This window comes from Kogia breviceps, chromosome 10 (assembly GCF_026419965.1).
Source record: "Kogia breviceps isolate mKogBre1 chromosome 10, mKogBre1 haplotype 1, whole genome shotgun sequence".
Taxonomy (NCBI): Eukaryota; Metazoa; Chordata; class Mammalia; order Artiodactyla; family Physeteridae; genus Kogia; species Kogia breviceps.
This window is the reverse complement of record NC_081319.1, coordinates 13,381,344-13,406,124: the sequence shown is the minus strand read 5'-3', so window position 1 is coordinate 13,406,124 and position 24,781 is coordinate 13,381,344. Positions and strand designations below refer to the sequence as shown.

The 24,781-nt window shown below is 37.9% G+C and overlaps 1 protein-coding gene across 3 annotated transcripts in view; it reads left to right on the top strand.

The window, feature by feature from the left end:
• CNTN4 (contactin 4) overlaps positions 1-24,781 on the top strand; it is a 958,070-nt gene that overhangs the window by 689,930 nt on the left and 243,359 nt on the right. For all 3 annotated transcript variants that reach the window (XM_067043593.1, XM_067043596.1, XM_067043595.1), the window contains one exon: positions 21,439-21,534. In XM_067043593.1, the coding sequence (XP_066899694.1) occupies positions 21,439-21,534 (96 nt within the window). The remainder of the gene's footprint in view (positions 1-21,438; positions 21,535-24,781) is intronic.

Genomic DNA, 24,781 nt, shown 5'->3' with positions numbered 1-24,781 from the left:
CCATTTTGCAAGTATGATGATGTTCTGCTGGTGTCGGGAAGAATCATCAAATCCACTGGTATAGTTAAAGGATTTACATGAAAGGGGTTAATATTTTGAAAGTATCATGGCCATGGACAAATAATCCCAATTAGCCAGGTTAAATATCAAAATTGGAACTAGCAGGCAGACACTTTAATCTTACACCCAAATAAAAAGCTAGAAAAGATTTGGGTGCAACACAAGAGTTTGGGGATAGTGAGTGGGTGAGGGGTTAAGGGCTCAGGCATTTTCCTGATGGCGTTTGTTCAGTCATCCACCCCCCTTCCCTCTCTCCAGGGTCTGATGCAAAGGTCGTCACACGTGTCCTTTGTTTTCCCATTCTCAAGAATGGAGGGCAACTTGTATAACTGGAATTTGGTGGGACCTCAGTACCTTTTCTCCCCACAACTCGGGACAATCCCGTCAGGAGGGGACCCCCCCCCATTATATATTCTATTAAATAGGCATGAAACATCTCCTAGTACTCGTAACAGTCTTATTTTTGAGTAATAGAAACGTATCTTTTGATTCAAATTTGTGTTTTTATCCAAAAAAAATATGTATGATCAATGCAAAAACTAATCAGATTTATGTAAAATTTGATTGTGAGCAAAGTAATCTTTTCATTACACCTAATTCTTATGTGTTCATCACTGTAGAGAAGTTAGACGACTCTATCAGAATTCTGAAAATTACTTTTCTTATCCTTTCATTAATCACAGAAACAGCTGCAGGAAACAACAGGATGTTTTGTTCTCACTACAGAACTGCTGTTTAGTGGTTTCTTGACGCTTCGACATAGGGAGTTAAGTTTGTGTTTGTTCTCTTCTTTTAAAGTAAATCCAAGTGCATTTCAATTTCATTATGTACTTGGTTTTGGACAAAAAAATAGGGATGGACTTCCCTGGTGGCGCAGTGGTTGAGAGTCCGCCTGCCGATGCAGGGGACGTGGCTTCCTGACCCGGTCGGGGAAGATCCTACATGCCGCGGAGCGGCTGGGCCCGTGAGCCATGGCCGCTGAGCCTGCGCATCCGGAGCCTGTGCTCCGCAAAGGGAGAGGCCACAAGAGTGAGAGACCTGCGTACCGCAAAAAAAAAAAAAAAAAAAAAAAAAAAAATAGGGACTTAAGCTATACCGTAACTTGAAAAAACCGAACTATCTTCCTTGTAGTTCTTACTAAAATAATTATTAGGAGATGTCACTTTTAGAATTATATCTGAAGGTTTTCAAGAAACCAAAATGTGGAAGGTTGAAGAACTCATCAGCCTGGCTGGCGTGAACTTGAGTTTTCTTAAAGCCAGTCAAGCCGAATCTTTTGGCCTCCCCTGATCTAAAAATACCACTTGATTAAGTTCACTTTTCAATATCCGTTGTAATTCCATAGTATGATTTTTAATGCGCCTTTACTTCTCTGAGGAAAAAAAATGGAAATGAAAAGCTGGAATCTAAAAATAAAATCCGTACTTAATACACAAGCTAAATATACCCCCAAGTTTTCTCATTGCTACATTAATTCAGTGAAATCTAATTTAGGCTAGTACCAGTGTTCTGAATAAAGATGAATAAGTATTACCAGTTCGCATTGTGTTTCAGCTTCTTTCTTTAAGACTTATCAGAAGAAATGTTAATTGCTTAAGTCCTTATATAAGACAGTGTGTTCTTTAAAGTCCTCTGGAAGAGATTAAATGAAGGAGGGCAAATACCTTTGTATTTATTTTTAGCTTCCTCCTATTCTATTGCTCTACCCCCAAAGTGTTCGTCCTGAAGTTAAGAGTTCAGGCCATTCCTTAAGTTGAGTTAACTTTCCAAAATCCTGATAACTGTCATGTTGCTCATGACATCACCCCTCCTGCACACTCAACTTCCTGCTGTATCTATAGTTGTTTGTAAGAATGTTTCTCAAATTGGTGAACTCCCGTTCTGCAGGATGTTAATAGATGCACTTCCAAAGTGTACGGACTCAAATAAATTTAGGAAATAATCGATTTAATAAAGTTAAACAAATCCCTTTACTGTGGATTTTTTCTGCACCGTGAACGGTAAATCTCTAAGAGATCAATATAATTTTTTACCTTTTGCAACTAGCCACAAAACGTTTTTAATCCATCTCTGTTTTATTAGATTACTGTGTGGGAAACAAAATACAATTCCAGGGTGGTAACAGTGTCTACACTATGACCCTTACCTACCTTTCTCGCATCATTCCTCTTACTTCTGTGCAGACACCTGACTGTCATTCCATGACCATACTGCATATATTTAATGCCTCTTGATCTCTGTGCAAGCTGTCCTTTACCCCGTCATTCTCTTTCTTTTTTTTTTTCCTCTTGAAATCTTAATTTTTTTCCAGGTCAAGACTGAATGTTATATGCCGTGTCGTTATATTTTTTTCTTGAAAGAAAAATAATTTGCTTTCTCCTTTGTGAGCCCATAGCACTTTGTTTACACATCTGCTCAAGCTCTTGCCATTGTCTGTTTTGAACCAGGTAATTGTCCACATTTCCTTACAAGATGAGGGAGTTTTCAGGGGTAGCGGCTTTATCTTCATTTATTTTTACATCTTTCATTTCTTAGCACTTGGCCCAGGAGGTAAGAGGCAGTCATTCTGGTTGAACAGAATTGAGTTGAATAACCACAAAACCATAAGTCAAACCACGTCACTCTTCTCAGACACCTGCTGTGGCTTCCATTTTTGCTCAGAATAGGAGCTAAGGACCTTACAGGGGTCCACGAGGCCCTACCCGGTCGCCCCCGTTCCCTGCCCCCGTATATCCGTGACTCCATCTCCTAACTGCTCCCTTTGTCACTCATTACACTCCAGCCAGGCTGTCTTCCTCATGTCCCTACAACATGCTTAGTATCCTTACTTTCAGAGCCTTCTCACCTACCTGGAATGATTTCCCCTAAGTAACTACCGGATCAAATCCCTCCACTCCTTTAAATATCAGAATTGGAGCTCCTTGTTCCAAAGTCCTCATCTTGCTGAGACTTACCCTGAGTGCACGATAAATTACAGCTTTCTCCATCCTCCCAGTTCTCCCAATCCCTCGTACCCTGTTCTGGTTTTTTGTTTTCTTTTTCCCACTCCTTCACTACTTTCTAACTACATAATTTAAAACTTATCATATTTATTATCATCCAGCCTCACCTGACTAGATGTAGGTTCCACGAGCGCAGGGATGTTTGTCTGATTTCTTTATTGCTGTGTCCCAAGCCCCTCGAGCAGGGATTGGCCTATATTAGGCACTGCGTTAACATATGTTAAAAGAATAGAGCAAATGAACATGATTTTCATCCTGTTTTCTAGTACAGCGAGTGTGTGCTGTTTGTCACAATATGTTCATATGGAACTTAGTAAGATCAGGGTAGTTTCTGTTAGCTTCCGTTACTGAAAAATTGTTCTCTCCACTTCGACTCGCTCAAGCTGTGAAGAGAGTAAAACATTACACCAATTAAAATATTCCAGTTAACACTAATCAGGAAGAGCAATATTAATAACACAGCTGAACCAGATTGTTGAATCTTCATAGCCTAACATATCACTCCAGACACAGTGTGTCAGTTTCATCAGATCGTTTTTGTTCCCTCTAACGAACTTCGGTAAAATATTGAAGACTTCTTGTGTGTGGGGCGGGGGGGAATAGAGTATTCAAAAAAAGTGGGTCCCTATTTGAAAATGTCAGGTTTCTACTTTTAATCCAACACAACACTGCCTACATCATCATCATCATAGTTAAGTGCAATATTTCATGGCATGTCCACTCCATCAGAACACTGAGATAAGTTTTTGGAGCCTAACAAATACGAGATGTCATTCTTGCCCTCAAGGAGCTTTCAGTCTCCACTGAAAGTGTTTTGGATTCTAGTCTCAGATCATTTACTAATTTTTTCCAGCTTTATTGAGATATAACTGACATACGACATCTTGTAAGTTTAAACTGTACAACATGTTGATATGATCCACTTATATATTGCACAATGTTTGCCACCATATGGTTCGCTAATACCTCTGTCACATCAATCATCACATAATTACATTTCTTTTTGTGGTGAGAACAGTTAAGAACTGTCTTAAAAATTTTTAAGAGTGTGATATAGTCATGTTAACTATAGTCACCATGCTGTACATTAGATCCTCAGAGCTTAGTCATCTTATAGCTGGAAATTTGTATCCTTTGACCAACATCTATCTCCCCATTTCTCCCACCTCCCAGTCCCTGGGAAACCCCATTCTACTGTCTGTTTCTATGAATTTGGCTTTTTTAGATTCCACATATCAGTGATATTATACACAATTTGTCTTTCTCTGCCTGACCTATTTCACTTAGCATAATGCTCCAAGGTCCATCCACTTTTCACAAATGTCAGGATTTCCTTTTTTCTTATAAATTGGATAATATTCTATTTTATATAAATAGACTGTATATACATGTATATATGTATATGTATATACATGTATATATTATATGTCTCACATCTTCTTTATCCATGCAGCTGTTGAAAGATACTTAAGAAATGAACATAGGACCTCAAAGAAATACCTGCACTTCCATGTTCACTGCAGCATTTGTTACAGTAGCCAATATCTGGAAACGACTGTATCATTTACTTATTAGAGGTTTAACTTTGAGCAACTCTCTTAACTTTTCTGAATTTCAAATGTCTTCTTCTATGCAGTACAGTTAATACTTAATGCTGTTGCCTCATACTTCAGAGAGATGTTTTAATGATCAAATGAGTTATTATAAGTAAAAAGTGTTGTTTTTTTGTTTACTTGTTAAAAATAAATACTATACAAATTTATAGAGACTGAAGGTAGAATGGCAGTTGCCAGAGGCTGGTGGGAGGAGGAAGAGGAGGTTATTGTTTAATGAGTAGAGTTTCAGCTTAACAAGATGAAAAGAGCTCTTGAGATAGATGGCGATGTTGGTTGCACAATACTATGAATGTATTTAGTACCACTGGACTGTATACTTAAAAATATTTAAGAAGGGAAGTTTTATGTTACATATATTTTACCATGATAAAAAAAATTAGAGGAAAAAAATATGCACATCTCAAGCACTCCTGTTAAAGGACTATATTCATTTGCATATATGAGTTCAGGTGCCTTTCAGAATTAACGTGGTCCCAAATTCAAGAAAGCTCAACAAAAATAAAGCATTTTTTGAGTGCTATAAAAATATAAGGAAACATCATCATTGGTCCTGTTGCTGCTACTTTTATTATTACTACAACATCTAATAGTTTTAATGTTATGATTGTCATCATTGCTAAATTATTTCTATCATCATCATCGTCGTCATCTTCTTCATAATTATTATATTACCTGAAACATGGCCTAAGAGCGTAAAATGTCTGGTATCACCCATGTCTAAACTCTGTGTAAGATACTAAGTAACTATTAAATTTATCGAGTGCCTACAAAGTATCCAGCCTGTGGTTATTCATGGTCATTTATGGACAGGTGCAGAGCAGCAAAATACTGAGTCACCCTACACACCCTTTTCCTGCTGAGGTTGAACAAGATGACTCTTTGCCTTCTTGGTTCAGCTCTCATACTATAAACAGTGTTCTTTTTTTTTTTTTTTTTTAACATCTTTATTGGAGTACAGTTGCTTTACAATGATGTGTTAATTTCTGCTTTATAACAAAGTGAATCAGCTATACATATACATATATCCCCATATCTCTTCCCTCTTCCGTCTCCCTCCCTCCCACCCTCCCTATCCCACCCCTCTAGGTGGTCACAAAGCACCCAGCTGATCTCCCTGTGCTCTGCGGCTGCTTCCCACTAGCTATCGATTTTACATTTGGTAGTGTATATAAGCCCATGCCACTCTCTCCTTTGTCCCAGCTTACCTTTCCCCCTCCCCGTGTCCTCAAGTCCATTCTCTAGTAGGTCTGCGTCTTTATTCCTGTCCTGCACCTAGGTTCTTCATGACCATTCTTTTTTTTTTCTTAGATTCCATATATATGTGTTAGCATTTGTTTGTCTCTTTCTGACTTACTTCACTCTGTATGACAGACTCTAGGTCCATCCACTTCACTACAAATAACTCAATTTTGTTTCTTTTTATGGCTGAGTAATATTCCATTGTATACATGTGCCACATCTTCTTTATCCATTCATCTGTCGATGAACACTTAGGTTGCTTCCATGTCCTGATTATTGTAAATAGTACTGCAATGAACATTGTGGTACATGACTCTTTTTGAATTATGGTTTTCTCAGGGTATATGCACAGCAGTGGGATTGCTGGGTCATATGGTATTTCTATTTTTAGTTTTTTAAGGAACCTCTATACTGTTCTCCATAGTGCCTGTATCAATTTACATTCCAACCAACAGTGCAAGAGGGTTCCCTTTTCTCCACACCCTCTCCAGCATTTGTTGTTTGTAGATTTCTTAATGATAGCCATTCTGACTGGTGTGAGGTGATATCTCATTGTAGTTTTGATTAGCATTTCTCTAATGATTAATGATGTTGAGCATCCTTTCGTGTGTTTGTTGGCGATCTGTATATCTTCTTTGGAGAAATGTCTATTTAAGTCTTCTGCCCATTTGGGGCATGGGTTGTTTGTTTTATTGATATTGAGCTGCATGAGCTGCTTGTAATTTTGAAGATTAATCCTCTGTGAGTTGCTTCATTTGCAAATATTTTCTCCCATTCTGAGGGTTGTCTTTTCATCTTGTTTATGGTTTCCTTTGCTGTGCAAAAGCTTTTGAGTTTCACTAGGTCCTATTTGTTTATTTTTGTTTTTATTTCCATGTCTCTAGGAGGTGGGTCAAAAAGGATCTTGCTGTGATTTATGTCAAAGAGTGTTCTTCCTATGTTTTCCTCTAAGAGTTTTATAGTGTCTGGTCTTATATTTAGGTCTCTAATCCATTTTGAGTTTATTATTGTGTATGGTGTTAGGGAGCATTCTAATTTCATTGTTTTACATGTAGCTGTCCAGTTTTCCCAGCACCACTTATTGAAGAGGCTGTCTTTTGTCCATTGTATATTCTTGCCTCCTTTATGAAAAATAAGGTGACCTTATGTGTGTGGGTTTATCTCTGGGCTTTCTGTTCTGTTCCATTGATCTATATTTCTGTTTTTGTGCCAGTACCATCCTGTCTTGATTACTGTAGCTTTGTAGTATAGTCTGAATCAGGGAGCCTGATTCCTGCACCTCCATTTTTCTTTCTCAAGGTTGCTTTGGCTATTCGGGGTCTTTTGTGTTTCCATAGAAATTGTGCAATTTTTTGTTCTAGTTCTGTGAAAAATGTCATTGGTAGTTTGATAGGGATTGCATTGAATCTGTAGATTGCTTTGGGTAGTAGAGTCATTTTCACAATGTTGATTCTTCCAATCCAAGAGCATGGTATATGTCTCCATCTGTTTGTATCAGCTTTAATTTCTTTCATCACTGTCTTACAGTTTTCTGCATACAGGTCTTTTGTCCCCTTAGGTAGGTTTATTCCTAGGTTTTTTATTCTTTTTGTTGCAGTGGTAAATGGGGGTGTTTCCTTAACTACTCTTTCAGATTTTTCATCATTAGTATATATTAGTATATATACTAGTATATATTAGTATATATTATATACTAATATATACTAGTATATATTAGTATATATCTTGCATATATTAGTATATATGCAAGAGATTTCTGTGCATTAATTAAACAGTGTTCTTTTTGCAGTCTTTTTAGTGTCTCTTTTCTTTTTTTTTTGCGTTTTTATGCTCTTTGTTGGTAATTTTGCTGTTTAAAATAGCCCAAAGTGTAGTACTTTAGTACTGTCTAGTGTTCCTAAGCTTGAGAAGGCTGTGCTGTGCCTTACAGAGAAAATACATGTGTTAGGTAAGCTTTATTCAGGCGTAAGTTACAGTGGTGTTGACATTGAGTTAATGTTAGTGAATCAACATTATATATTTAAAAGCTGTATTTAAATATAAACACACATAATACAAGGTTATGTGTTAATCAGTGGATGAAAATGTTGTGAGCAGAGACTCACAGAAACCTAACCCTGTAATTACCTTTAGAACAGCAGTACGGTATTCACTAAATAAGTGTTTGCAGCAATTTTATAGGACATAATTCCATCAGTGCTGAGACCTGTCTGTTGATACCTGATAGTGTTGTGCTGTGATTGAGTACAAGAACTTAAATGAGAATAACAAAACTTTAATCTTTTTAGAAAACAAAGTAGCAGAGAATATCCTTATGACTTTGGGATAAGGAAGAGAGTCTTAGGTAAGAAACTAAGAATGTTAGCCTTAAAGCAAAGATTGATACATTCAGAAGACTTCCAGTCATCAAAAAATACTAGAAAGAGAATGGGGAAGAAAGTCATGTACCAGAAGAAGATAATTATAAAAATATAACTGACAAACAGAAAGTCCCAAATATATAAAGAACATCAATGAATCAGTAAGAATAAATACAAGTCCACTAGGTGACTAGGTAAAAGACATGAATTGGCATTTTAAGAATGATATAATGTGGGTGGCCCATAAACATGAAAAAAAACAAACAGCTTTATTAGTAACTGAAGAAATGCAAATTAGAAATCATGGATTGCCATTTATATACCAGATTGACAAAAATTCAAAATAAAGAAAAACGTCAGGTTATCTGGAAGCAGACAAGCCTGGGTTAGAATGCTGGCATTATTATTTACTATCAGTGTGAACCTGAACAAATGATTTCACTTTCTTTGCCTCCATTTCCTCATAGATAAAAGGGAATAAATAGTACCTATTTCTGGTATCGTTGAGAAGATTAAATGAGTTAATACCTGAAAAGTGCTTAAAATAGTACCTGGTACATAGTAAGCACTCAATAAATCTTAGCTGTCATTACTATTATTATTACTGCAACCCAGAGCCACCTCTGAATTAGTACCAAACTTCCAACTGAGCAAGAAAGATGTGAGCATTGCATCATCACTTAAGTCCCAGGATGCCTCAGCAGTGATCTGTAATACCTTCACGAGCTCACCCAACTACACACACACACACACACACACACACACACACACACACACACACACACACACACACTTTAGGTACATTTAAAAATGGGCCTGTCACTTGCTGTGCTGTGTAGCATCCTTATACACAGATGTAGGCTTCGCCTACAACGTTTAAAGAAGTCTGTGGAAATCCAAGTGCCACAGTGAGGTTGTAGAGTTGCTGTAGAGTGTCTTGTGACAGTGGAGATTGTGCTGAAATATTCTGAAAACTCTAGCCTTAAAGTTGTGAGGCAGAGATATACCCAGCGATGTTGAGCTGGAAAATGACCTCAGGAGTGATGTTGTGAAGATGGAAAGATGGCACGTCAGCTCTCTGAAGATAAGGCTAGAGTTGCATATGAGCTTGTCTCCTGTGAAAACTAGTAGTCTCAATGGTTGACAGAGTCTAGGTTTGATGGGTTTGAGCAACTGACCTGGACATCCTTGATGCTACAGTTCTCATAAGAATCCAGTCACACCTTGAGTAGGAGTGAGGCAGTGCCCTGTGCTGTCTGTGAGCTTTGATCTGTAGGAGAGAAAGTGAGAGGAATGAGCAGGGCTGAGATAGAGATGGAGAGGAAACAGGTCCTGGGTACTGACTTAAGAGATGGAGAGGAAACAGGTCCTGGGTATTGACTTAAATTAAAACCCAGATCCAAGATCCATATACTTGGATCCGTCATTTGTGCAGCTGAAATGCTGACTGGATGAATCACCCCAGCAAAAAGTACTTCTTATCAACTCCCATAGCGCTTTCTCTCTACAGCTGTATAGCACTGACTACTTCCTTTGTACCTTCCAGTAGAGTTCTTTATGTGCCTGTCTAATCAAAATTGGAAACCTCTTGAGGTCAGGCATCATGTTCAACTTACCATAATATTCTCCACAGCATCCACCACACATGGTACCATAAATTATATTGATGGAGAGAAGGAAAGAAGGGAGGGGGGCAAGGGAGGGAGTTCAGATTGAAGAAAGGATGCTGTTGTGGACTGAATGTTTGCGTCTCCCCCCAAATTCATATGTTGAAATTCTAACCGTCACCCCCTGGCAAAGTGCTCTTATAAAGAGGTTGAGCATTTGGGAGGTAATTAGGTTATGAGGGTGGAGCCCTCTTGAATGGGTCAGTTCCATTATGAGAAGAGACACGAAGAGTTTCCTCTCTCTTCGCTTTCTACCATGTGAGGATACGGTGAGAAGACGGCCATCTGCAAACCTGTAAGCAATTCCTCACTAGACGCCAGGTCTGCCAGCACCTTCATCTAGGACTTCTCAGTCTTATAAGACACCCCATCTATGGCATATTTGTTATAGCCACCCGAACAGACTGAGACAGACAGTAAGATCTTCCCACCTCTGAAATTCTCTAGCTTTGTAGGATTTCTGAGGCAGAAAACAGTCTAAAGCAGAGCATAAGTTATCACAATACTGGTTTGGTAATTATCTTCCCTTAGGAAATCAGTGTATATTTTAGTATGCCTGCTCAATTGTTTCTCCTACTTCCTCAGTTACCAAGAAGTTAGCACTCTTTGAAACTTTTAGATGGAAGATGAAAATACTTATTTATTAGTTTCCTCAGGTGTTACCTGAACTAAGGAGACTTCAACTTCAGTTATAAATACGAAAGTACAAAACTAAATCAGGACAGCTGTGTTGCTTGACACTACTTTTTGCCCTTCTCTGCAGCCTCCGTGGGGGCCAGGAGCTGACTCGGCAGAGAGAGAGTGATTTATTTCTCCACATTTGGAAGTGGGATGGAAAGTAGCAAGATCCTACTTTTATATTATCTTCCTCTTTTATAGTTTTTATGCCAGTTCCCATTCCTGTTTCCCTGACTTATTTTTTATAGCACTTATCACCCTCAAAGATGCTATGTATGATTTATTTTTTTTTTATGGTCCTTTCACCCACTTTACCTTCTTTAAGGGGAGCGATCTGTTTTGTTTTATTTTTCAGTGATGTAACCCCAGTGCCTAAAACAGTGGCTGGCATATAATAGATGCTCATTAGAGGCCTATTACAGGTATTGAATGAATCTGTATTGGTTCTCAGGGTGTATTTAAAAGCAAGGTGCTTGAGTGATGACATTTCCAAAAACTGGCAGTTTTACCACAGTGCAGCCTTATCTCTGATTTCTCTGTGTGAATGGAACGGTAAAACAGCCCCCATAGCAAAGTCTAAATAGATGATGAATAAACACATGGCTTGCATGTATATTTGATGATGGTTTTATTTTCAAAACTGTAATTAAATGAGATAAAAATATATGGTTGGAGTTGCCGAATCAACTTAAATTCAACATAAATAACAGCTGCTCTTCATCTGGGAATTTCATCCATATACAGCATTTTTTATGCCCTTAAAAAATTTTAACCAGTATACAGCTAATTCAGCATCCAGTGTCCCAAGAAATGTTTTATACTCAGAGAAGGGGAAGGAAAAGAGAAAAGAAATAGCCCTCTATGAGCCAGTGGTTAAACAAACCTGTTACTTCCAAAAGCTTTGATTTCCCCCAAATAGCTGTGTGGCAGAACATGTCCAATTTCTTAGGAGCGATGAATTTAAGCACGACTGGCATTTTTTGTTATGAGTCACCAATCCCTATTTTATTAGTTCAGAAATCCCAAACTGAGTACATAGTGAGGAGTCTTCTACTTGCTTTTAAAGCAAAACTTCTGCAGAGCATTGGTGTCAGGAAATACTAGTAAAATTTGCCTCTCCCTTTAAAGTTAACCATCAGAGTAATTTCCTCCCAAGCTGCTTGGGGAAAATGCCTACTTTTTTGGATAGAATTAAGAGCCAGTTTAAGTATATGAACATCTACCTAATTTTATTTTTGATCAAGGAGTGAGAAATTGCCCCTCTTCCTTCAGAGATTGTATCCACTGCCATTAAGTGTGAGGCAAATTCGCTAGCCATCTCATTACTCAGGCTGTACCCCTGAAAGCTTAACAAAAGAAAAGAAATTGACTGAAAAAGTCAAAGATGAAGCAATTTCCCTTCACTTTAAAGCAAGGTTTTTCATGACCAACCGTTTGGCTGGTCGAGTTGTGGTCTCTGGGTTTTTATCATGATCTGTGGCCCATATATCTCCATCCAGTAATACACCCCCAAAGTTTTTCCTGTAGATTAGCAGCTTTACGATGTCCTCTTGATGCAGTGCCTTTTCAGCATTTCTTCAGAGAATATTTATTCTAATGTTACTTGAATATATCTGACTTGCCCACTAGGGTTGCCCGTTTCTTAGGAAGACTTGGACAATGAATTACAACTTTCTAATTTTAATTTTCAGAGGGGAGAAAAAAAGCCTATGAAATAAAAGTTCAGAATGAAGGTTCACATTTCTTTCCATCAAAACTGTAATGATCATAAGTCTATCAAGCTGTAGAACTCTCACACTAGGTGAAGAACAGATAATTATAGGATATATCCCTGACTAGCTGATAACAGCCCTGATTACAAAGAGCAGCAAGCCTGTGCAATTTGCATGATGTCCTTTCATGTTTTCCTCTTCTCGAGTGTTCCCTGGGGCAGGTGTCAGTGGGTGAGAGAATGTTTCTTTTGCCAAGCAATGCATTTTTCTCATATGCTGCTTGCATTCCAATCTTAGTGTGCCTCTAAGGTTTCATTTTAAATTTCATTTTAAGGCATCATAGGTGGCTCGGTGCAGTTGATTAAAGACCTTTTCTTGAAGTTATCTTTTAGAGCATCCCTGGTCATTGAGCACACAAAGGTCCGTCGTAGCCAAGACGCTGGAAGACAGTGTGTCATATGGACAGATATTACTAGAAGGTTCACCCTACTCCAGCAAGTCTCCTGACCACCACCTCAGTGTGTGAAGCAGGAAAGGGAACAGTGCTTTCCACAGGAAAGTGCTCAGCAGATAGTAACTAAGCACATGACATGTATTAGACATGTTTGGGGCACTGTGCTATACATAGCCTGATAAAGACTGAAAAGATTCCTGCCTCTGTTGAGCCTTCATTTTGGGGGTGGGGCGGGGGGAAGGAACAATAAACCAAATATCATATAACTGAACAAAGTAATCGCAGATGTTGGTGATGATCGCTATGAAAGACATAATAAAGAGGTGATGTGATAGAGAGTAACCGGAGCTGCGTGGTGGGCTACTTCAGGTTAAAAACTCAGCGAAGGCTACTCTGAGGAGGCGACATCTGAATTGAATTCCGAAGAATGAGCATGATAAGCTAAAAGATGGGTAAAGAGCATTCCAAGCAAAGAGAACAGCAAGTTCAAAGGTCCTGAAACAGGATTAGCCTTAAGGGGTTTGAAGAAGAGAAAGCAAAACGTGGTTGTTGCAGTATAAATAAGTAAGGGGGAACCTAACAGGCGGTGAGACTGTGGACCTGGGCAAGGATCAGATCCCTAAGGGCTATTGTAGAGCTCAGCGAAGAGTCTGTATTTTGTTCTAAAATTTTCTAGGCCAAATGGTTTTCTGAAACTTTTGTTTCTCTTTGTGTTGTATAAGTATGAAACCAAAGATAGAGAATGCAGATGCCTAACCATTAACACTCCTGAGTCAGGATGATATGCAAAAGGAGATGTGCTCCTGTAGAGAAAAATGCTGGTAATAATAGCTTGTGTTTCAGGGCACCTGTCTCCAAAGCAGAACAACCATATTTATGATGCCAGATTGTACTAATCACAGTAATCTCATGAGTCTGGTAGGTGCACAGTTTTATGGAACATGCAGGGAAACTCAAACATCTGAAACTGGGTTGTTCTTTGGCTTCTGAAATAGCATGAAGGTCTAGGTAAAATAGAGTATGTGAAAGCAGTGAGGAAAGAAAAAAATCTGAAGTCAGAAATAAAAATAGCTATCAGGAAAGTCATACACTTACAGGGAAAAGGGCAGCAAAGCAACCTTTATTTTCTTGTAAAGTCAAGAAAATAATAGCAGAGGGGTAAAAAAATATGAGTCTCAAATAGTCAACCAGAATATCAACATGTGTTGTTTCCTTCCTGTTATTTAATTCAGTATAGAATAGAGGCTAAATACATGGACTTGTGGGTCAAAGAAGAGCTGGGGTCTAATCCACACTCTTCCTTATACTAGGACTGTGATCTTGGATATGGTTTTTTTTTCTTTCTGTGAAGTGGAATCAGTAATAATACTTACATCATAGAGTTATTGTGAGGATTTAATGAATGAATGCGTGGAAAGTTAGAAACTGTGTTCTTTACATAAGTTACTTGAAACTGGCCTTACATTTCTCCCAAAGAGTTAATATTTACAAAAGTAATTAAATTTCCAAATCAGCCCACAGAAACCTCCTTAACAGGTAACATTCATTTTGCTATTTTCAGGTCTTGCCTAGGTTTTTTTACCGGACAGAAAAAGAGCTGTAATAATGTGGTTCAGGAAGATAAAGAGGAGAATAACCTCTTGCTAAATGCAGAATTGCTGACCCCAGTCAAATTTGTCTTTGGCAATCTGCACACACCTTTCTCATCCTATATATATTCTTTCTTTTTCCTTTTCAGCTCTTCTACAAAAAAAAAAAAATAAGGTAAAGAATTTTGAGTGAGGAACTAGTATTGTTTACAGATAGTTTTGTTGGTATATAACTCTTTCAGTAAGAAACACCTGTGAAGAAAATCCAATTTAAGAGTATTTTTAAGTCATTATTCCTTTTTTGAGCTTTCTCAGCCCTACATTGCCTTCCTTAATACTCCATAGATTACATTTTCTTTGTTTCTTTTTTGGTTAATCAAAACTCACATTCAGAGAATCCATACTGCTCTTATTTATTTAAGAGGAAACAATGTCTTTGAATTAATTAATTCTTCACTGTAAGTGACTCATGGCAAGGTAATGCATTTGCAGCCATATATGGGTTTAAAATGACATTTGTATAATTCCAAAGTAATCCCTAAATTATAGACTTTCATCTGATATGACTAAAGAGGTTGAGGAAAAATGCAGACAGAGGGAAAACATTGCGAGGGTCAGAATCAGCACCTGGGAGAGCTCTCATAAGTTCTTCCTTTTTCACTTTGAAACATGTGCTCTAAGGATTTTCATAGGGATGTCGATAGCCGTAGCATTAGGCTATGAAAGAAGGTCATAAACAATTTCTATAACTGAGTCATTTGTAAAGTGTGTGTACATTAATTTAGGAATACTGATAAGGTCCTTTGTTATCTGTACAAAGATCTCCAGGAAAGAGATTGGCTTTTCTTTTCAAAGTCAAACCGCTACCTAGAATCAGATTTTGGACCCTTACTTTAAACTGCCAACAAATTGGGATATTTAATGTCAGATATTGAGCATATCCATAGGGTTTTGATTGTTTTGTTTTACTTCGTTGTTGGAGAGATAAAATGGCTGACACCAATACTTGGAGGAAAAGAGGAACTCAAAAAGTATTTGCTGAAGGCTGTCTAAACAAATGGAAAAATTAATGACATAGGAAAAGCAAGATACTGACAAACATATAATGTATGTATATATATATTTTTTCCAGTTCCATTTATATCCATTCTATTTTCGTCTGGCATGCAGTGTAAACTCCTCAAATTTTAAGTGTAACAAGTAAATTTATATAATCAGTAAATGTTTCATCTTTTATTTCTCTTTTAAAATGACAATATTTTGTATCCTTTATAAAGATACACAAACATCAGTTTTTACTGTTTTATGAAAATGATAATTCCCACCTTGACATTAAAAAGTAATACCTGCTCAGAATTTACCATCATAGGAATTTCTTAAGGAAAATTATCTGAATTCAGTATATGTGAATATATCTTAATTTTAAGTCACATGAAGAGTACACTCTATGCACTGCAAAGAATAAGGTATCTGGCTTACTTTAGCACCAGTCTAGACTTGAAAACACAGTTAAGACCAGCAAAAGAAGAGGTGTTTTAAGTCTTATCAGCTTATTTTTCCACAGTGGGATTGACCTGACTACTGTTACTTTATCTGGTGGAAGTTTGGAATCACTAGCTTTGCCCCAGTGAGTCACTTTCTGTAGACTTTCCTGTGGTGCTCAGAAATGATAATCATAGTGCTAGCATCTACAGACTACTTGTGTTAAGTGCTTTGTATTCATGATCGTAATCTCTAAAGAGGCGTGTGAGATAGGAATTATTTTCCTGATATTAGAAGTGAAGAAACTGAAGTTCAAGGAGAGTACTCACCCACATCGTACAGCTAAAGAGTGAGAGTACCGAGTTTGTGCTCAGGTCCTTCTGACTCCAGAGCCAGTGTGCTAAACCAGTAAGTAATTCTTCCTCTTGCTGTATACACTCTCACAGGAAAAACCCGTCAGCCATGCCAGTCTCCCTAATGATTTCTTCCTTCTTGTGTGGAAAGAATGTAAAAAATGTGACTTTGCCACCCATAGGTTTTTGTAAAGTTAGACTTATTGTCATTCTGAGTCCCTAAAATCCAAGAAGCCATGCAAATCCACATATGTACACACTCAAGGAGCAAATGTCAGAGTCAAGACATAATTTTAGATATGCTGCATGATAACTGGTTTTTGAAGTTATGCCCCCAAATACCTCTTTTTAAAATAAATAGTGTAATCATCATTATGGAAATTATGTTCATAACAAATATATCACTTGACCATTTTTCCAAGCTGATATGGATTTTTTTATTGATTGCTTCTTTCAAAATTGAAGGAAGCAGTAACAAAGGCAACTGTCACTGACAATTTCTTGTTCTAAAGTCACCCTGTGAGAATTAATAGAATCCAGGTCTACCCAAGTCAGGAAAAAAGTGAATAGGTCTTTTTTTAACTTGTAGTAAATAATACATGCCTTAAAAATATGTGCATTACTTGCATGATTTACTGTATCATTTTTCCTCTTTCCTCTTCTCCTGCCCCTCTGTGGATTCTTGACAAAGCATGATGTATGTTACTATCTCATTAACCTTTCTCTTCTTCTCTGGCTCCACCCTGTGGATGGCTTTAACTCCTCCTGTTCATAAGTGTGATGGGCAGTCTCTTAATGATGGCCAAAATGTTACTTTTCCTTATTTACTGTTATTATTTCTCAAAAAATATCTTGGACCCTCGATTTTGTTTTCTTTCGACCCATCCAGGTATTTTTTATAAACTACCTCATCCCCAGCTCTAAAAATTTAATAACTTTCCAGACAGTAAATATCTGGAGATTTTTCCCCCTCACTCTCTGATTTACTTTGTGGCCTGAATTCCAAATGTTTTCATATATTAAGGCTTTTATTATTTATCTCATGTTGCAGCTTTAAGACCTTTGTACACTTTTACTCCTCAAGGAATTTAGCTGCTAAAGCACTTCCTCTAAGCTCTCAATGAGCTACACATTCCAAGTGGTATAATAGTGTAATTTTTAAAACCTCATGTAAAAATAAAGTGCTAACATTATATCTTACAGAAGAATAAAGGACAGTTTTCACGGAAAAACATGATAGGAAAACACATCTGCCACAAAACTGTGCATTTTTTAGCCCATGATTTCTGGAAAAAGTTATATAAAATGCTGATGAATGAAGTCAACACCAAAATGTATGGTCACTCATTTTTTAAAAAATTCTACAAGTCACTTTTCAATGAACCATATACAAAGCTGCAAAAAACATTTTGAGAAACCACAGTACATGGATATTAATTCCTTGTCATACGAGTACATCATTTATTCAAGTACCTTTAGTAACTATCATTTATCCAACTACCTTTAGTAACTCGCTGCCCAGAGCTAAAGGGAGTATTACCCACGTGTCATTGTTCAGCTACTTCCGTAACAATGCAGCATTCCTGCTTTTTAATATGGTGGTTTCTGATTGTTTTCTCCTTGTTCGACTCCATCCTTTGCACCTGATGTTTAAAATCCCCCCATCAAGTGATCACCCGCAAGGAAAAGCAGAGAAATAGAAACTTTGGAATGAAATGTACCGACTCATCGCATTGTGCGTTGAAATGTGGTCTTTCTTACATATTCACTGAAGAGCATAAAATTCGTTCAAACAAACTGTTTTTTTTTGTTTGTTTGTTTGTTTGTTTTTTGGTTTTTTTTTTGGTCCCTAGGATGTGAAGTAACTACTTTGAATGCCCTTTTTCACTGGCTTCACTAAGTCAGTGGGGAAATGATGGATTCTGGTACTTGATAGTGGTGGGTTTGAAGAGAGACAGATGAGTTTGTATTCTTCTGGCCACTTTCTCAGTGTGTGAAGAAGGTTCTGAACTTCAGTTACATCACCTGAAAATTGGGAATTAAAATTATAATGGAATTAAATGAGATCTGTGTGAAAATTTGTTAGCACATGGTATGAACTCAATACATTTTGCAAGTAGATCCAATGTTGCTATGCGTGCTACGGTCATGATGACATAACATTATCTATAACGTATTCTAACTTGGAATGCCTGTTGCTACTGATCATTACATAGTACCAAGTCTTTGGAGATAAAATGACCCTAAATAAGATAATATATATGAGAATATTTCTGGGAAAGGCCTGGCCATGTCCAAGTTTAAAAAAAATACCCATTCATACACACATAGTTCTTTAATTTGGAAAATTATCATGCTGCTAGCAATTAGGATCTGAATGGATAATTACATCTGAAAAGACCAGTAATGGACATGCAATCTTTTCTTAAACATGTGCATAAGTATGGTGGCCTTTGACTAACCTCTTTACCTCTCTCTAGAGTGCATTTACTATTCAAAACCCTTTCTTAAATGGAATAATAGGGGTATGATTTGCCGCTGGATTACATTATTCCTCAGTGAACAGAACAAACATATAGTAAGCACCAAACTTGTAGCAGGAAAGGCTTTGTGCTTTTTAAATGTTACCTCATTTAATCTTTTCCCATCATTCTTATTTCAAAATAAATTACATCTCGTGTTATTTATGAGAAAATTAAACGTTGCATAATACATGGCAGAGATGATTTTCAAACTCAGATCTGCCCAAATGCAATATTTCCATTCACTATGTAGGTAGGGTTTACCATCTGGAATCTATTTCACTTAACTGCTAAGAATCTTATCGAAATATTTTCTCAAATACCAGATTAATGCAATTTTTCTAGCTGTCCAAATCCTGTGGAACTGCAGGGACTCATCAACTATAGGGAAATAAACAGGAATGCAGTTTTTAAAACTCAATAAGGACAAGATAAAAAAATCATTGCATATATTTCTCGTTTTCTTTCCCATTTCCTAATGCTCTTTCTCTAGTCAGAATCAAGGTGGATTTTGCCTGGATAAGACTTGATCTCTATTACCTATCAGTTCTTAATTTTTCATGCAACTCTGGAGATTGGATGCGATGTCTGTGCCAAAACTTAGATGACTTATTTTAAGATCCTGTATGCAGAAGCGACAATTCAGAATGATTCAGTATCATTTTTAGGGATAATGGTTTACAGTATTAATTCCATAATGAAGTGTTTTAAATCTCTAGTTTAATCATTTTTGAAAGCTTCTCAAACCATTTCCTTAAAGAGAAGAAAAAAATCATGTCCTAGCCTCACCTGGTACTCATGGAATAAAAGGAATTTTATTACATCAGAAATATAATAAAAGGAATTTTATTACATCAAAACTTAAATTGTAGTCATGTTTTGTTTTGCACTAAGTACATGTGGGTCCTCAAGGTGTCGCCCTGCACACCTCAGCTTCAGCAGTCTTTGGATTCCCATGATTAGGTGTTACCTGTCAGTCCTGCCCACCAAACTCTTGAGTCTCCCTACAGGGCAGAAGCTTTCTTTTCATAATGTCTGTATGCTGAGCTGGCAGCCAAATTTGTGTATGCTTAATTGATAAAAGCAACAATATATTAGCTTCAAATTTGCCTAATTCTAGAAGAAGCTGGTAATGAAGACATGTATGTGTAAAAATTATTTTTTTCACATCTTTATTGGAGTATAATTGCTTTACAATGGTGTGTTAGTTTCTGCTTTATAACAAAGTGAGTCAGCTATACATATACATATATCCCCATATCTCCTCCCTCTTGCATCTCCCTCCCACCCTCCCTATCCCACCTCTCTAGGTGGTCACGAAGCACCGAGCTTATACACACTACCAAATGTAAAATAGATAGCTAGTGGGAAGCAGCCGCATAGCACAGGGAGCTCAGCTCGGTGTATATATTATTTTTAACCCTGTGAACAGTCCGTGAAACCAAGCCTGAGTGTGGAAACATTCCATTTTGTAACTGCAGCAATGCTGTCCAGGGTTATTTCCTAGCTCCATTACTCCCTGATGTTGTACCGTTTAACAAATGTTATAGTGCCTCTCTTTTCTAGTCTGTAAAATGAGGATATTAATGGTACTTAACTCATAATTGTTGTTAGGATCGCTTGAAATAATCACCATAAAATGCTTATCAAAATGGCCAAAATGGAGGAAATACTCAATAAATGTTACTGAACTCTGATGTGCACAGCTACAGGGCTTGCAACCCTACAGAACATACTTGGCTTAGAATAATCCTCAAATCTGGTAACAGGTTATTACATCAAATGTTTCAGACAACAAAAAATGAAATGGCACTTGAAACAATCATTGCTGAGAGGATTTGCATTTGGAAGGATGAAAGAAAAATCTTTTTGAACAATAATATGTCTGTCACTTTATTAGACATATTTCTTATACTAATTCATTCTTATTCGCAACTGTGTATTTACTGACTCCAACTGTGATGTTTGGGCTTGTAACGTCTTATCTTTCTAACCAGATTTGACCTCCTTGAGAAAGGGGAACTTTCTTCCAAACAGAACCTTGGACGGTACCTTATAAGTATTTTAAAATACACAGGAACTTGATAAAACAATTGTGTACGTGTGTCTGTTTACACATCGTATGTAGCATGTGTGTGTGTGTGTAGACAGAGACAGTCATATTCTAGGTACAAATAGAGTAACAAACATAATTGCATATAATGGAACGGTTTGTGAAGTAAACAGTTGACTATCAAAAAACACGAATTTACGTCCTGATAATGATATTTAATTACAGATAGAAGTTGGGGAGGTCACTTACTCCATCCAGACATGTGCTACCCAAGAAAACTTTCTGCACCGATGTAAACGTTCTCTCTCTCTCTGCTGTCCAGTATGGAAACCAGTAGCTACATGTGGCTCTTGAGCACTTAAGATGCAGCTAGTGTGACTAAGGAACTGAATTCATACATTTGATTTGATTTTAACTGTTATTAACTTAAATAGACACATGTGGCAAGTGGCTACCTTACAGTATAGATATAGAGTCATGGAGGATGGGACAATATCATGCAAGAAGAGGGTAAAGTTGAATTTCCCTGTTCTGGGTGCTGCAAAGGCTATTTTTCAGCAGAAGACTATCCTCTGTTGAAGTAGTATTAGTCTTCCATAATGTCTTAGGACTTTAAATTTTCAACTCCTTTTCCTTTATTTCTCCCAACAGATCTTGAAAACTTTAAAACAAGAACAAGAAGCACCGTGTCTGTCCGCCAGGGTCAGGGGATGGTACTGCTGTGCGGCCCACCAGCCCATTCTGGAGGTAACTCTGCACCGAAATGTGCACATGTCACTGGCTGCTATTTTTCTTGCTGATTGTTCACCCTCTTGGCATCAGCAAGGGGGACCGTGTCATTTGTAGAGATTCCCAAAGTCCCTCTGTGTCGAGGAAGCATCGTCAGTGCCTCCCATAATTAGGATAGGAAAATATCAGATTGTACAAATGTTCCATCTCCCTGCTGTCTACCTGGCTCAAGGGGAAAGATACCTGAGTCAATCAAAATCAGAATCCTGCTGCTTGGTACAGCCACGTAGGTAAAACCGCCAGCACTGCTTCCAACTTGATCGTATTAAAAGATGGCCTTGCTTCACTTCATCTCATTGTTGGTCTGGGAGGGGATCAGACCCAGAACCAAAGTCCCTTGACCACAGAATCCAAGATGACTTTGTAAGGACTCATAACGACTCGATCAGTTAGGAATGCATTTGACTGCAAGTCCCTGAAAACCCAGCTAACAATGGCTTCAGTGGACTTGGGTTTGTGTTGTTCTCACACACAAGACTTCCAAAGGTATGTGGTATAAAGCTGGCACCACTTTGGGGGGATGTCGTCCAGGACCCAAGCCCTTTCTTTGATCCTTCTCTGAAGTCCTAAACATGGGGCATGGCTAAGGCACCAAATGTGCAGGGCAGAAAGGTAGAAATGGGAAGAGGGCAGGGCAAATGTCAGACGTCTCTTCATTTCGAGTTGCTTTTGTATTATGGAAGGTTTGCTTTGCCCAAGGACTTTTATGGACGTCTCATTGATCACTCCAGTGGCAAAAGAGACACAAAAATGAAGTATTTTCTACAGATATATGATGGCCCTAAAAAATCATAATTTTGATAATAAGGGAGAATGCGGAGAGCCGATGTGTAGGCAGTTTGCAGTGTCTGCGGAAAGGACTAATGGTGACTGTAAGGTGACTCTGACTGCACGTACAGAGTTCAGTAGTCTGGAGGTTTAATAGTTAGTGATATTTATTAGGATTTCACTACAGTTTGTGCTGACAAGATTGATTAACTCCATTTGTGGTCACTTTGGCTCAAATTTAATTTGATACCTGCTCTCCTTATCATTACCTTAATTTTCCATTTGGCTTTACATGTGATGGAAAAAAGAAAATATTTTAAACTGAGAATTTGAAAACACCGTTTTATTTTTGTCCGATCTTCAGAAGTTTTAACTTTTCCTTCTCACCTAATGCCCCAGCTAACGTTTTTAGCAGGAAATAACAATTAGTAAAACAGCTACATGGCTTGCGTTTCAAGCTTGGTGAATAGATAAGCACGTGGAAGAGACAGGCAGCCCTCCAAGTCTGGATGGAGGGTATGGAATCGTTCGGGTTTCTGGTGTTTGAGACCGGCAGAGAATCCAGATTAGATTTCAGCAGTTTGTCTTCTGAGAAATGGGTTTATTCTTTAGGACTTAATTTTCTGGCCAAGTTAGTATCATAAGCATTCAATTTGGAGTCCAGGACATGAATTCTGGTCCTGGCTCTGTTTCAAATAATTATTTGATATTGGGCTACTATGTTCACATTCTGTATCTCTACTTATCTCTGAACGAAGAGATTAAAAGAAATCTCTCAGATCCCTTTTAGTTCTATCGTTACATAATAATTGCTGAATAAAAACTAAACATATTTATAAACTATATGTGCATTATTGAAGTCCTGTCCTTTATATGAGGAGAGCAATTAACTGGACATCTATTTAGGTTAAAGTGATGTTCACTCACATTAACAGTTCTCTTCTTATTATGAATTTGATCAAATAAGAAAGGAAGATTTTGCTAATTTCTTCTGCAGGCTACCTTCACAACATTAATCTTTCATAACATGGCAGCAACTCTGAAAATTAATCTTACAGCATATTGAGAAAGAAATGCCCCACTACTCCCTGGTATAATGATATCTTTGGGATCTTTGGCAAAACACAAGAAGCACTGTGGTGCTGCTCCACAATGAATGAACCTGAATACTTTCCCCTTCCCACTCACAAATATATTAAACATTTCTGTAGACATCTACTGAAATTTGCTTGTCTCTGCTGGCAGCAGTCAGCAGCTCTGAAATCCAGTTCCTTGAGTTGTGCTGGCATTCCTGACAGTCCTGATGGTGAAAGACAAGGAAATAAATATTCTCATTATGGGCTCTATTAGAAACTGTGAGCTCAGTAATACTGTAGGCAAGGCAGGCAAGGCAAGGAAATTTGCGAGAAAACAAGGTGGGTATTGAAGGTAATAAGAGACCATCACAGACATCCATCAGTTTGGGGCAGTGGAGTCAATGATTATCTGACGAAATCTCCCCAGTTACTCAAAACCCTCCAATGCAGACTGTCCAGCAGTGATTCTCTTATTGCTTCTCCCGGCTGTGATCACCTTAAAGCTGGTAGCATCGCCAAGAGCCACTGGACATACTAAGCGTTTTAAACCCAGCATACGGTATCCCAGTTTCTATTGTAACAGACCATGAAGAGGAAAGGAAATGAGTCAGCCTCTCATTGTATCTGTGGGATACTGGGTAATGGCATGAAATCCATTGTAAGGGATGCTGCATGTCCTATTTCAAGAGCTGTGCAGTGTCAGACCTTCTTAGGATAACATAGAAATGAGCAGCAATTAATCTACTTTGGAAAGCATTTCCGTCAGCACGTACTTCCAGTGCTCTACCAATCACCATGCATAGCGTCTTTGTCATTTCTTGGTTAATAGGTACAAATTCAGATGTGATGTCGTCACATAGATTGTACTATAAAATCTTTAACACAGACACCAAAAAATAGAAATCACTGTGGTTGATGGGGCTGTGGTTGTCTATGATGCTTCTTTAGATTAGAAACAGAGTTTTTGAGATCTAGAATTTTCACCGTGCTTTCCATCAACTCTAGGGTCATTTGGCAGCAGGAATTCGTGATCTTCAACCACTCATTAAATAGGAACAGAAGGGAGGTACTTTGAGACTCTTCCTCCTAGCTTACTAAAACTGACAGCTTATTCACCAGTGAAATCCCCTTGAACTGTTCACCAAGGGATGTTTTTGTTTCCACCTTCCTTTTATATTTCACCCAGATCCTTGCTCCTCAAAATGTGGTCCTTGGACCTGAAGTATCTACCTCACGTGGAAGATTGTTAAGAAGGCAAGGTGTTGGGCGCCACACAGGGCCTACTGTGTCAGAATTCACATTTTCACCACAGGATCTCCAAGTGATTCACGTGCACATTAAAGTTTGAAAAGCCCTGAGCT